At 34.6% G+C, this 15,128-nt stretch overlaps 1 protein-coding gene across 7 annotated transcripts in view; it reads left to right on the top strand.

The window, feature by feature from the left end:
• ADAMTS6 (ADAM metallopeptidase with thrombospondin type 1 motif 6) overlaps nucleotides 1-15,128 on the top strand; it is a 262,327-nt gene that overhangs the window by 18,254 nt on the left and 228,945 nt on the right. For all 7 annotated transcript variants that reach the window (XR_012495117.2, XM_019743866.3, XM_074328899.2 and 4 more), the window contains 4 exons: nucleotides 2,021-2,189; nucleotides 7,933-8,144; nucleotides 8,656-8,739; nucleotides 9,257-9,402. Coding sequence is in view for 6 of the 7 variants with exons in the window: in XM_019743866.3 (XP_019599425.1) it covers nucleotides 2,021-2,189; nucleotides 7,933-8,144; nucleotides 8,656-8,739; nucleotides 9,257-9,402 (611 nt within the window). In the remaining variant the exon portion in view is untranslated. The remainder of the gene's footprint in view (nucleotides 1-2,020; nucleotides 2,190-7,932; nucleotides 8,145-8,655; nucleotides 8,740-9,256; nucleotides 9,403-15,128) is intronic.

Below are 15,128 nucleotides of genomic sequence, written 5' to 3'. Positions count from 1 at the left end.
TTTAGGGACTAATATCTTTAAAGTAAAGCAAGTGGTGGAGAAAATAATATGAAGTGACTAAGGGCTGCTTTTTTGTTTTGTTTTGTTTTTGCATTCCTTAGTTCATTTCGTATAGGTGGTTGCCAACTTCATCTATAAGTCAGAGCAGTTCTGATTATGTCTTATCTTTCTTTCCAAGCATGTGATACTTAACATGAATTGCCCTAAACAGAATCATAGAGGCTAAGATTCAAAGGGACTTTTGAGATTCTCTGGACTAGAGGCTTTCAGCTTTTTTTCTTTTTAAAGCAACAAACCCTTTTCTCAAATGAGATGTTATGTGGAAACTTAATATATAGATTAATAAAAGCACAGCTGATTCCTAAACCCAGGAATCCAAGCCATGTAGGTCTGTCTTTGTTGTCTGGGGCGATCCCCTGAGGGCACTTCCATGGAACCCTTAGGGCTCCCCAGAGTGCTGTTTTAAAACCACTAATTTACACCAACCCTTTCATTTTTCCAGCTGAGGAAATACACCCAAAGAGTTTGTGTTTTATCCAGTGTTACAGGGTAAATTAGTCAGATTAAGAGCAGTCCTCACATGTGCCACACTTATGAAAACACTACCGTGTTTTCCTGAAAATAAGACCTAGCCAGACAATCAGATCTAATGCATCTTTTGGAGCAAAAATTAATATAAGACCGGCATTATATTATATATTATATTATATTATATTATATTATATTATATTATATTATATTATATTATATTATATTATAGATTGGGTCTTATAGCATTTTAAGACCAGGTCTTATATTAAGTTTTGCTCCAAAAGATGCATTAGAGCTGATTGTCCAGCTAGGTCTTATTTTCGGGGAAACACAGTATTAGACAAGGATGGAAATTCTTATTTCTGATGCAGATAACTTTTACTATCTCCTTTCTTTTAATCAGCAAATTTTTATTTGGTATGCACAGTATATCTGAGACACTGTGCCTGTAACTGATATAAAGAAATATGAGACATAACCCTTTGCCTTAGGAAAGCGACTAGTATAGTTTGGAAGATAAAACATGCAGTTGAAAAGTTATACCAACTTTAAATATAGCTTCAGGACTTGAGATGTAGCAAAGCTGTGTGGAATTAATTACAAATAAATTAATTAAAAATAAATAATAAGCTGTGTTGGAGCTCATAGGAGGGTGAAGTTATTCCAGTTAGGCAAGAGGAAGTTTTAAAGAGGAGCTATGACTGAGCTGAGTAGGAGTTGGCTAAATAAATAGGTGTAAGGCAATATAATACTGTGAATGAGAGCAGAGCTTTGTGTGAATTCCAGCTCCCTCACTGACCTCTATACAACATTGGGCAAGTTCTTAACCTCTGAGCCTGTTACTTCATCTGCAAAATGCGGATATGTGGGATGTATATTAAGGACATATCAATTGGTGTAACGTAACCTTAAAATATCAGTAGTTACCACAATGGATGTTTATTTCTCCCTTATGTCAGCATTTCTGATGGACAGCTTTCCATGAGGTCACTCAGGTACCCAGGTTCCTTCTCTTTTGGCTTCTACCTTCCCCAGGTCTTTTTTTTTTTAGAGAGTGGAGAATTCCACTGGGAGGTTTTCAGGGGCTGGGCCTGAAAGTGATATACAACACTCTGCCCATTTTCTATTGGCCAAAGCTCAATTACAAAGCTATACCTAAACACAAAGGATGTAGTTAATTGTGCACAATTTGAAAAGGAAATAAGCCTTAGTGAACGCATAGAGATCTCTGCTACCTCATAGAGTTGTTAGGAAGATCGGAGGAAATAATCTATGTGTCATGCTTAGTACAGGGCATAGCATGTGGAGGCATTTAAACATCCTTTTTAAAGAAAAGGAAAATTCATATAATATTTTGCTGAGTATAGACAATTCATTAATTTTCTATTAACGTGTTTTTTGGAGAGATATAAATTTATTTTTGAGTTTTGGTAATGTTAATATTTCAAATGATTCTTCTTGGTAAATTCTTTGTTTCTTTTTCTTTTAGCATGGTGTTATTGCTACAGAAGATGAAGAATATTTTATTGAACCATTGAAGAATACCACAGAAGATTCCAAACATTTTAGTTATGAAAATGGCCATCCCCATGTGATTTACAAAAAGTCTACCCTTCAACAACGGCATCTGTATGATCACTCTCATTGTGGGGTTTCGGGTAAGTGAACGTATGGCATTTAGAAAGCATATTGTGTTGTTTGCCACTCACTTTTTTCTGACATGTATAATAAAAGTAAATAAGAATTTGAGTAATTAGAATGATAATGCCCAGAGTCATTTCAAAAGTATCACTAGTATCAATAGTTTTAAGTCAATTTTGGAAGCTCTTTCAGAAGTCTTTAAAATGTAAGTCTGCGTAAAATTTGATTTTTTGTTTCTTTGAAGGGGAAGTAGAGCCACCTTAATTTGCTCAGGTAACAGTTATAGCTTTCATGCACAGGTGTTCCCATAGTACTGTGTACTGTTTGGTCAGCCTGATATCTTTATGCTAGGGACAGGAATCTAGACACTTGAATACGACTTGAAGAGTTTTAAGGTGGTATTCAAAGATGGTGATAATTAGGGTACTGTAGAACTACATAGTAGGGACAATAAACCTAAACTTCAGTGGTCAAAGAAGGCTTCATGGAGGAAGTGACTTCTAAGCTGAGGCTTAAGGGATAAGACAAGGTAGCTGGGCAGAAGTGGAGGGAGCAATGGGTTTATATAAAGGAAACAGAATTTACAGTGGTTCTGAACCTAAAGAAAGAATGTCACGTTCCAGGAACTGACAGTTTATATAACTGGATATTAGAATGTGGGTTGGAGAAATAGGGGTAAGAGTCATAGTGGGTGGGGAAGTGGTGGTGAGAGCGATAAGAAGGGGCCAGATCACAAAGGACTTATAAACCATGTTCAGGGGTTTGTCTACCCTAAGTGCGCTGGAAATCCATTGAAAGGTTTATGTAGTGGTGTGGGGACAGAGTCCCAGAGAGCAGTTTCCAGGCTCTTGGCCTCACGTGGAAAACTGCTGGCTCGGGTAGTAGATGGCCATCAGCTGTGACTATAGTTGGCCATCAGCTGTAACTGGTTAGCCATTGGCCACTGATATAACTGCCGTGCCTGAGGTAGCAAGGGCGGATTGCAGTTAGCAAGTGGGTTGGTTGGTTGGAGGATTGCAGATCGTATGGCTCCTGCTTCCTGTGTCTCCAACCCAGCTGCCAGTGAGAATATAGTGGTATGACTCCCCTATCTATGGCTCCGTGGGTATTCCTTTTTGGCCTCACTATGTCCTGCGTTCTTGTGTGGGGGAGCAGAAGCAGACACCCTGCATGACAAGTAGGAATCACATGATCAGGTTTAGGTTTCTGAAGATTACTCTGGCAGCCACGTGGAGACTGAATTAGAGAAAAGCAAGACTAGAGGTAGGGAAATAGGAGGCTGTTTAGTTTAAGGGTTAGGAAACTTAGAGAAACAGAGGACACAGTCTGGCATAGTAGAAAGAACATGGGCTTTGGTGTAAGCTTTGGACAAATTACCCAACTTCTCTGAGTACTCCTCTCAGCACACATTACTTACTCAGTCGAATTGTAGCTATCATCATTGTTGAGACGCCTGTTTCTAGCATTTAAAGGGCTATTATATTTTTTAGAAGATTAGATTTGTTCTATGTAGCTCTACTAACTGGAACTAGGGGCAAATTTCAGCTTAATACAAAGAAGAGTTCACCAGCAAGTAAACTTAGTGAAAAATGGGGTGGGTTCAATAGGTAGATTTGTAAAAAAATGGAGTGCATTGCCTTACAATTAGTGAATGCATTGCCCTTTTGTTTCTTAGTATTGTTCATGGGCTCCTTATTTTCTGCTTCAAGTATAAGTGTTCTTTAAAGTTCTTTCCTCAACTGCCTGTTCTCATAACACATTCTCTCTTGAGTAATCGCTGAGGTTTTTAATTACAAGAGGTCCTGTTGGTCAAGAATAATTGGTACTAGAAAAAGTCCACTTAAAGTGAATCCACTTAAGACATTAAATAAAATTTTAAAATAAATACTAATAAAAAAAGATTTGATTGGTCTTTGTATTGATTAATGAAACTAAATATTATGGAAATGGTGTGCTTTATTTTTGTATTCAACAAAAGTTAGGCTATAAATACAACTACATATAAATTCTTTTAAAACTAGGACTTAAATATTCAGTTGTTTATTGTAATATAATTGTTTTATATTCAGATTATCCTCTTTTGACGTGCCTATCTTGTTAACTGGTGTTACTCAGGCAAATCCTTATTTTTCAATGGTTTAGGCTTGAGTCAAACAGTTCTGCAACTCCACTCTTACTGCCATCATAAAATTCTGTCCTTTTGCGGGAAGATTTTCTTCTTCTACAATCTTTCCCCCTAGGTTACTGAGGCTATTTCCTAAATGGTCCTCGCTTTTAATCTTTGTTGATTTAGTTGATTTAGTTCAGACCCTCACTATCTCTTGCCTAGACCACTGTAACAACTTTCTAACTGGTCTTCCTGTCTCCAGGTTTGTCTTCCTGTCTATAGTTAAGTCTGTCTCCTAGATCCGGCTATATTACACACTTTCAAACACTTCACTGGCTTCCCAATAGTGGGAATATAGTAATAGTTCCTTAATTTCCATCAGAATGTCCCTAGATGTTATTGAAAAAGAAGCATTTTGTAAATTCAGTAAGTTTGGGAAATGTCAGGTTGAGAACTACTGATCTTAGTTATGATACTATTTCAACAGCTTAGTTCAAGTGAGATGTACCTTTGTAGGCATACATTGCCGGTTAACCTGTTATTGGGAGCTCAAGTTTATATCAAAATACGAGCTTTAAAAAAACCCCCTTTGACTGTGGGCATATTTATCTCATATTCAGATATGAATTTTCCTATTTTAATTAGATTTAAGATATGAGTTAAGTTTTTTTTTTGAAAGTAATATCTATTCTTTGAAGAAAATTTAGAAAATACAGGATAAAAAGAAAAAGAAAAAAGGAAAATGAAGTTACTTTTATACAAACCACCCAGAGATAATTGAATGTTCTTATACTCCATTGATATAGATATTATGTTTCTATACCTGCATTATCTACTTCTGAATTTTTTAAATAAATATTAACTTAGCATATATGTGCAAGGCTATTCTGGGTGTTGGGGATGCAATAAATAAAGCAGGAAAACTCCCTGCTTGCATGAAGCATATATTCTAGTGAGGAGACAGTTAACTAAGTAAGCAATCAAATAAATAAATACATGTCCAACTGTCAAGATGTAATAAGTGCTATAAATGAAAAACAAAGCAGGTTAATGAGATAATCTTGAATTGCTCGCTATATTAAAAAATATTTTGAAATTGATCAATTGAAATCTTATTTTTGACTGCAAAGAGATGAATGTATTTGGTTTTGAGGAAAAGTTCTTTATTGTATGTGCTTATGAAGGAATGTTTTCTTTAACATTCTACACTCTAAAGTTAAACTGAGCAAAGCGTATGTGATGAGTATCATTTGAAGAACTACTAATCTTCATTTTGAAAAAAAAAGTCAGTTGTGTATTCTATTTTAGACTAAAAATATATTAGTTACAGATCATTAAGCTTAACATGAAGCAGTCAATTGACAATTGTAAAATGTAGATATTGTTTTGCAATGATCTAATCATGCTGGATTAATTTTTAAAATGAACTGCGGATGTTATCTTTTTTGATTTTATACATTCAGTGTTCTTACATTGTATGTATATCGGACAACAAGTTTTCTGAGTATAAGAACTCTTCATTTATGAATATCCAGCAAAGACATTATATATACATATGTCTAATGGAATGGTAGCCATGCAAACAATTAAAAAGCTAAAAGGTTGAAATTTATGAAAATGATGATTATAATAACAGCCCCTACTTTGTATTGAATGCTATCCAAGGAGAAACACCATTGCTAAGTGTTTATTTTGCCCAATGGTGTGTAATTCTTTTCACAACACATTAAATAAAAATAGGAAGAAATTGGTTGGATCAGAGAAGTGAAAATGATGAAAATAATGGAAATTAAATTTTATGTTTAGACATGTAAGCTATCTAGTCAGAGGAAGGGAAGACTAGGCATGATTTGAATACGTGAGTGGTTTTATGATCACAGGAGAGTGAGCAGGAGAAACTGGAGTTATGTAATACAGAAAAGATTTTAGCTGTTTCATAATAATATTGCTCCAAACCCAAAGGCTTAAGTAATACACTTTTATTATGTCCCAGTTTCTGTGGACCAGGTGTCTGTGCATGGATGGGTACCTACTTAGCCTCAGCCAAGGCTGGGTTCTCATCTGGAGTCCTGACTGGGGAAGAACCCATTTCTCCACTCCCATGGTTCTTGGCAGCATTCCATGGGAGTGGAGAAGTGGATTCTTCCCCAGTCAAGACTGAAAGCTTTAGTTTTTGGGTTGGTTGTCTGCCAAAGGCCCCTAGCAGTTTCTTGCTATGTACGGTTCACTAACTTGGTTGCTTGTTTCCTCTAAGCCAGCAAGGGAAAGACTCTATTAAGATAGATGCTACAATATGATGTAACACAATTATTATGTACAGTACTCCTATACATTTCATCATCTTTGCTATATTCTGTTGGTTAGAAACAAGTCCCAGGTCCCATCCATATTAAAGTGGAAGAGATCACAGAAAGGTGTGGTGAACATCAGGAGGTCCTGGGGGCCACCTTAAGAGTCTGTCTGCCACAACTGGACATAGGGGAATACTTCCTGGCTGTCTTGGGGATATACTATTGAAATAAGAAATAGTATGTATCTGCTTCTCTTGACCTTTAGGAATAAACACACTATACGAGTTTCAAAAATATTTGACTGATACTTCTCTTGGTCCCTTTCATCTTATGTCTTAAAATTTATAACTTCACCAAAGTAATTTTTAAAAGGGAAAGGCTAAAGAAGTTAGAGAAATTGAGAAAGTGCCACTTTCTGTCAAGTATGCCATATAAATTAATCTAATTTTTCTTCACTAAATTGTTCAATAAGTGGAGGTTCGAAAGATTTCTGTTCAATATAAGAATGTGAAAGTGAGGTGTGCAGAAAGTCTGTATGCTCAAGTTTATTAAGTGAAGAGGAATGTAAATGAGGCAAGCATTTCCAAGTGCCATAGCACTGCAAGGTTTCCTGTGTACTGAAGAACCAAAGGTCTAGAAAACCAAGGATACGCTACAGTCCACACTAAAATGTAGTTTAAAGTGAGTCGTGCTGGCATCATGAACTTTCAACTCTCATTCTATTGCCCTTTACCTCTAGGTTTTGGAAAAGGAATACTTTGAGTACTCTCAAAGTGTAAATAGTTGGGAGACCACAAAACTAAGAGCAAAAAATAATTCACAGCTTTTTAGACTAGAGATTTCTAGAACAATAGAATTGCTCTAATTAAGATAGTTTAATAAAAGCATCTTACTTTAAATGCTCAGAAGCATCTTAAGAATAGATTTTTGCAACATTCATGTTCTTCATCAGAACTATCTTAGTGTGTTTAGAAAGTTAATACTCTAGTAGCTTTCTAAACAACTTTAAATGATTTTTTAAAGTACCCATTCTAAATTTAAAAGTATTATAATGTACTTACTGGAATATTATGAAATGCTTACTTGAAAATTCTTTTTTATTAAGTAACTCATTAGATTTATTTTCTTTTGCTTTCATGAACAGTTGAGTATGATTAATGTTTAATTTTTTTCAGAAAATGTAATTTGAAAAATTTAAAGAGTTTAATTTTCTCACTACCGTATTTCTTCATCTCCTCCTGTCACTTTGAAAAATCTAAATATGTTAGAGAATTTATGAGAAGCATGTCTATTTGAAAAACCTATAAATAAATAAATTTAATTAATGGACCTGTCTGAATTAGTTAATTTTTTTTATTGTAGACCTCATAAAAAATGGCAAACCTTGGTGGCTGAATGACACCTCTGCCTTTCCTTCTGCACTGCCAATTAATGGCACACATATCCGCCACAGACAGAAGAGATCAGTAAGCACGGAGCGGTTTGTGGAGACATTAGTAGTGGCAGACAAAATGATGGTGGGCTACCATGGCCGCAAAGACATTGAACATTACATTTTGAGTGTGATGAATATTGTAAGTTTGATCCCTCTACATAATATTTTAACTTAATCATTTGTTGTGGTTTTTGACTAAGGTCATAGATTTTTTATTGTGAAATAATGAGTTCAAGAATTTATTTGTCTACTGTGAGAAAGGATTGATCTACTAATATTTCAGTTCCATAGAAAATAAATTTAAGGATGATTTTATTGTTCATTTTCAGATAATAGCGAGTTTCTGAATAGTATGTGTTAAATTTTGTTTAAGAGGTTTTCTTTAACTTGAAACATTAGCTCACCCTCTCAATTAGTATGTTGTAGTTCATCTTTAGGAGAAAATATTTCTTGAGGTAGACTTGTATAACAAACCTTTTAAAAGGCATTTTGAGGGTATTGTTTTAATTGATATGGGATAAAAGAAAACCTTTTTATATACACAGTGGTTAAAGTCATGAAAAATTGCTTTACCACTCTGTAAAAAAAATAATGAATCACCCTATGATTTTTGTCTGACTTTGTGTCTTTTCTTATTTTCTGGAGGTCAGGTTGCCAAACTTTACCGTGATTCCAGCCTAGGAAACGTTGTGAATATTATAGTGGCCCGCTTAATTGTTCTCACAGAAGATCAGGTAAGAATGAGTTAGTTTACAAATCTAAACTTCTAATAGACAGGCTATAGAATTATGTATTATAAAATAATTTAATTTATTATTGCTCCTCTTAGGAAGTTCTAGTTGAATATGATTTTCAGCACTAAGCATTTAGTATTTGAAGCAAATTTTAAATAGTTTATAAGAATATACCTCTTATGTCATGTTAAAGCTATATATTTGTATATTAGCTGTATATTTCAGTCTAAAGGTGAGCATTTGCATGACAGACCTTCTAATAGTGGTTTTGGTTGTTTTTGTATGCTGATAATCACATATATTCACATTATCATTAAAGCTGGAACTGGAAAGAATGTTTGTTCAATAATACACTAAATTAACTCTAGGTCAGATATTACAGAGATAAAAATTGGCAAGAGATTATTCCTAGAAACCACTGCTTCTAATTATAGTCCCACTTTTAGTCTTCAAAAGTTTTAACAAGTGACCTTAGTAATTTGTTTGGAACATTTCTGGTATGCATGTTGTATTGCAGCCAAACTTGGAGATAAACCACCATGCAGACAAGTCCCTCGATAGCTTCTGTAAATGGCAGAAATCCATTCTCTCCCACCAAAGTGATGGAAACACCATTCCAGAAAATGGGATTGCCCACCACGATAATGCGGTTCTTATTACTAGGTATGGTTTGTTGCAAGTATTTTACCTTTGATTGTTGTGTTTGATATTGTAACTATATTTGGTTCTATCTAAAGCCTCATTTAGGTAATGAGTATAGAGAAAGCAAAATAGTAATTTATTATTCACCACTGAAAAGAATACATTACACTATTATTGTGTTTGCATCAAATGAGCCAAATAAGAAAAAAAGAAAGATTTAGAGTTGATGTAGAAATTTAATAAATAGCTTTCCTTCTACTAAGATCTAGTCATAAGGTTTAATTGGAAGTACACATATGCTTTGTTAACTGAACAAAATATGCTATAAGCAAGATTTTTAAAAGTATGAGAAAATTGTACTTTAAAAATGTCATCACTCTTGGTTGTAAAATATTATTCTTTCATTCAAATTGTTAAAAGGGAGGACATTGGTAGTTACACAATTTACTTAGATGAATGTTTATTTAATTAAAAATATTTTAATTAAGAGATACAAATATAAAGAAGCAGATCTATTATATTATACGTTAAACAGCTTTTCTCTCAGGCAAATTATTTTTTATGATAACCCAATGAATGCATATATTTCTTTCCAGTTTTACAAAACTGCATTCCGATCCGTTTTATTCCTTACTGTCCAAGAACAACTCTGAAAAGTAGATATTGTTATTATTTTCCCATGTAAGAATGAGGAAACTGGTTCAAAATACTTAAGTTGCTTAAATTTATTCAGCTAATAAGTGAAAGAACAGGTCTCAAACCCTGGTGATTCTTCTTTGATTATATTATGCTATTTGTCTTCATTTTTTAATATTCTAATTATGATTGTTTAGAAACACGATTAAATCATAAGTTAAAGATAAGTTTGTCTTTAGACCTCTTACCAGCATTTAAAAATGAAAGCAGTAACAAACAACAATAAGCAAAATGGAATCATCATTCAATCTTGGCTAAATGGACTAGCCTTTGTTCTTTTGATTGTTTCTTTTAATTTGCAAGGCAATATTTAACGTATACTTCATCTGCAGTGTGCTCATGACTTTACATTAAACTCCATGCAGGGGGTATAAAGTATACGAAATCAGATTCTTTAGACCCAGAATCTTGAGTAAGATAATGTGAACTTAGCTTAAAAACAAATTCCGTGTTAGCTGAGTTGTAGAGTTAAAGTTTTTGAGTTTATTTTTTTTACAGTTAGACTTACTTTAATTGCCTTCATCTACCTAACATCGTAAACCAGAAAATTTTGTTTATGACATGCTTGCTGAATAAAAACAACATTGTATAGTTCTATATTCATATGTGTTGACACGTCAGTCTGATAAATTCTGCAATTCCTCAGAGTCTTGTGGTCTGGAATGATTCCCAAATATATTTGAGGAGTTAAAAATATACTAGGAATTGTGCAAATATAGAAAACTTTGTGTAAAAATATATATGGATATCATTAGCGTCAAGGAAATTACTAAAGGAATATGTCTTTCATATAATGATTATAGATATTTACATTGGCTTCTGTATTTATATTTATAAAGCCCTACCTTTGGCCAAAAAAGCAATACCCAGTGGGCTCCGAAAGCTTCACATTTTTATTATTGTATCTGCATTGGATTTTTAACTTTTGCATCAAATGACCAAAGTTATACCAAGAGTGCACATTTATAACTATTCGAGTATTGAAATACATCTGGACAGTTAGCCACCCTTTCTTTGCACTGGCTACAACATTTGGCTGTCTGACTTGTTACTCTGAATTGGCCCAGATATTTTTCAGATCTTCTGCAGAGCTCTTTTTTGCTTTAATAAGCTATACTTTTAGTGGTTTTCTTTTTTTCTTTTTTTTATGTCTGAGATCTGAACATAAAATTTTTAACTTTTCTTTTTAAACTTGTCTCCTAATGGTCAGATTAGCACTAGAAATGATCTCAGGATTTAATAGGACATTACTTCAAAGAGTTCATATCTCATATTATTTTATATTGGTTAAGTAAAGGAGGTTAGAAAAATGCCTGTTTGGGGCAGCTTAGAATGCCCTTTTGAATTGTTATTAAAGTCTCAAAGTAACTTTTAGCTTGTTTCAAATTCTACAAATATCTTTGAACTATTAGGGCCACAGAGTGACTTATCCAAAGAAGATGACTATCATTTGTAATATTCAGGGTCTTTTTTTGTTGTTGGAGCATTTACCAGTGCTTGCCTCTCCCATATAAATTTTTGAATTGTGAAATTGAACATATGTTTAAATCATACTGCTTCTTTTAGTAAAAATAATTATGAGAATTTCATAGATGATTTTATACTAATGTTGAAAATTGCTTCATGTAATTCACTTATTAATATGTTCAGGGTTATGACTCCACCATTTAGAGGTAAGATCATGATTTATGATTGCTTGAAATGTCAGCTCACTAGGGAGAATGGATAATGTGTTTATCGAGAGTTCCAGAGAAAAATTGATGGATATGTTTATCTCTAGTAGGCCTAATTTTGTCCTAGGGATTTAAATGTTTTAAACAGAAAACCATTTAGAACTGTAGTTACTTAGGTAGTAATAGTTACTTTTAGAAAAAAGTATAAAAATTCAAAATGTTATCTCCTCTTAGCAATGGCATTTCATTGTTTTATTTTACTGATATAAATTTAAAACAAATTGTGCTCTACAAAGCTATCAGGTCACTGTGACTAGACAGAAAGAAAATAAAGTAAAAAAAATTAAAATTTTGTTGTTTTCACCTGGTATAAAAAATGTTGAATTAGCACCAAGAACATCTTAAAAAATATTTATATATACATAATGTTTTAATTTTTATGTACACTTATGTTTATTTTTGTATATAAGTGTATATAAAATATAGTGAACATCTGTTATACATCAGCTAACTTTAATCTTTTTTTAAAAAATTGAGGTATAATTGACAAATAAAATTCTGTATATTTAAAGTATACAACATGATGGTTTGATATACCTTGTGAGGTGATTACTATAATCAAGTTAATTAATACATCTGCACCTCATAGTTACCTTTTTTGTGTTTCTTTTTTGGAGTGAGAATGTTTAATATTAATAGCTACTCTTAGTGAAGTTCAAATACCCATACAGAATTATTAACTATAGTCACCATGCTGTATATTAAAATCTCAGCATTTATTCATCCTACAAGTAAAAGTTTGTAACCTTTTACTAACATTTCCCTATTTCCCTCATCCCCCATTCCTGGGCAGCTACCATTCGACTCTCTATTTCTGAGTTCAACTTTTTTAAAGATTCCACATATAACTGAGGTCCTACAACATTTGACTTTATCTCTCTGGTCTATTTCACTTAGCATAATACCCTCCTTGTTTATCCATGTTGTTGCAAATGGCAAGATTTCCTTCTTTTTTTATGACTGACTAATATTCGTGTGTGTGTGTGTGTGTGTGTGTGTGTGTGTGTGTGTGTGTGTGTGTGTGTGATTTTATTCGTTGATCCATTGATGGATGCTTAGGCTGTTTTCATATCTTGGCTGTTTTGAATAATGCGGTGAACATCAAAGTGCAGCTATCTCTTCAAGATGCTAAACTGCTGTTTTACTTTCGGCAGAAATATACCCAGAAGTGGGATTGCTAGATCATATGGTAGTTTTATTTTTCAAATTTTGAGGATCCTCAAAACTACCAGCAGTGTAGACTCCATGAGGCCTTATCAGCTGAGATTAATGTTGGAAGACTGCAGGGTTCTTCAGTGGCCAAGGCTGCAGTTGCCTTCAGCAGCAGTGAAAGCTTCTGGGGACTGCCTGATCTCTCTTTCTCCCATGGAGGATGTCGTGGTGGTGGGGATCCCTCTTGGTGCCAGGTCCAGCTTGTGGGCGTCCATACCAGTGCTCGGTGTGTGGTGGAATTGTGCAAATATAGAAAACTGATTATAGTTTTCTATCACTGTGGAGCTGTGATGGAGATGGACTGGAGTGCCAGTGCTCGCAGTGCAACAGCAGCTCTGGGGTCTGGTGCCCTGGTTCTGCTGCAGCAGCTATGTGTGAAATGCAGGTGTGTGCGAGGTGGCCACGAAGGCGGAGTTTGAAGCATGGGCATGTGCACAGCAACAGTGGTACTTGGGTCTAGGGTGCTGGCTAGCCTGTAGTGTCATTAACTCTGATTCTTGAGATGTGGGCATGTGTGGAGCAGCCACAGGGCTGGAGTCTGGAGCCCGGGTGCACACAGAGCGGACTTGGAGCGAAGGTGTGGAGAGTGGGAGCAGGTGGAGCAGCTGTGGCTCTGGATTTGGGTGTGCTCAGGGTGAAAAGGTGCTGGCAGCCTTGGTCCCAGGGAAGCACAACAGCAATTCCTTTTTGGAGTGGGCACAGCAGCATCTTCCCCCGGTCTGAGGCCGTGCTGGCTATTGGTTAACTTGGTGATGAAAGCTGCCCGGGTCCTCTGTGGAGCAGGCTGCTGGGCCTGTGCTTCCCTGTGGAAGCTGTTGGGGGTCTGGCTGTGGTGAGGGCTGTTGAGGTCCTCAGCAGCAAAGGCTGCTGGGTTCTCTGCGTAACAGGTCACTGAGGGCCACGATGGTGTGTGCCTCATGGCTTGGCACTTTGTTCCAAGTTTCCTCCAGACATCTCCACTAAGCTGATCTCTCCAGAAATTCTTTCTGTGCGGTTATTGTCCATTTTTTGTTCCACTATGTTGCTGTAGGTTCTTAATTGCACTCTTGAGCCCTCCCAGGGCTATTTTCATTTGTGGATAGTTATCTCATTGTTGTTTTATGTTGGGGGATGAAGGTTGGTATCTCCTACTTCACCATCTTGCTGATGTCACTCTCATAGCTTTATCAGATCTTAACATTTTGCCATACCAAAGAGCAATTAGTTTCATGTCACTTTCTAAACTGATGTATGGATACTTCTCTGTGGTGTATCAACTATGTGACATCTTAGCTCTGAACATAAGAGTAAGTGCTATAATGCATAAATTTGTGGAAATATAGTCATATGAAATAAACAAACATTAGTGGTGGAATAAACAAATTGGTCTTTTATTTTTGTGATCCATTTTTTAGTTAAAATAGTAGTAATATATATTGGTTACTTATATAGACTAGATTTATTAGAATTATTTGATGATTATTAGTGTTTACTTAAATCAGCTTGACATTTAGTAACTCTTTTCAAAATAATGGACTATGACACCATATAACTAGGTCAAGAAATGATTAATATTTTGTACTCGAAATTCTGGAAACAGAATTTAAGAAATAGGACTGTATGTATACACTTAAAAAGTTACACTTTCCACAAAACTTTCAGATTATCTATATTTACTTTGTATTGAGAAACTAAATTAATAGTTACTTAGAAATAAAAATCTACTATTTGACAGATTATTTAAAAAATTATTTGTATTTCCACATGAAGTCAGGACATACCCACCACAAAATTAAATTCAAGCCAATTTCTAAATTTATTTTGTGGCAAAAGTGTTAAATCCATTTATAGTCCTGAAAATCGGTAGGAATTTAGTGACATAAATTGTACTTGCATCAAAGTTGAGCGATTAGCATGAGCAGATTAATGTATACATTTCCTGGCTTTGCCTACTATTTAGCATTGGAATCATGTTTTTCATCTTTATGATATTAATATATAATGTATATATTTCAGATAGGAATTATAACCTAAACTCTTCTTTTTGGTAACAGACAGCTTTATTGAGATTATTATAATTCATAGACCATACAATTTACCCATTTAAAGTGTACAATTCAATGGTTT

The sequence above is a fragment of the Rhinolophus sinicus genome, chromosome 3 (genome assembly GCF_057876585.1).
Source record: "Rhinolophus sinicus isolate RSI-liver-muscle chromosome 3, RSI-T2T, whole genome shotgun sequence".
In the NCBI taxonomy this organism is placed as follows: domain Eukaryota; kingdom Metazoa; phylum Chordata; class Mammalia; order Chiroptera; family Rhinolophidae; genus Rhinolophus; species Rhinolophus sinicus.
This window is presented reverse-complemented; position numbering and strand designations above follow the sequence as displayed.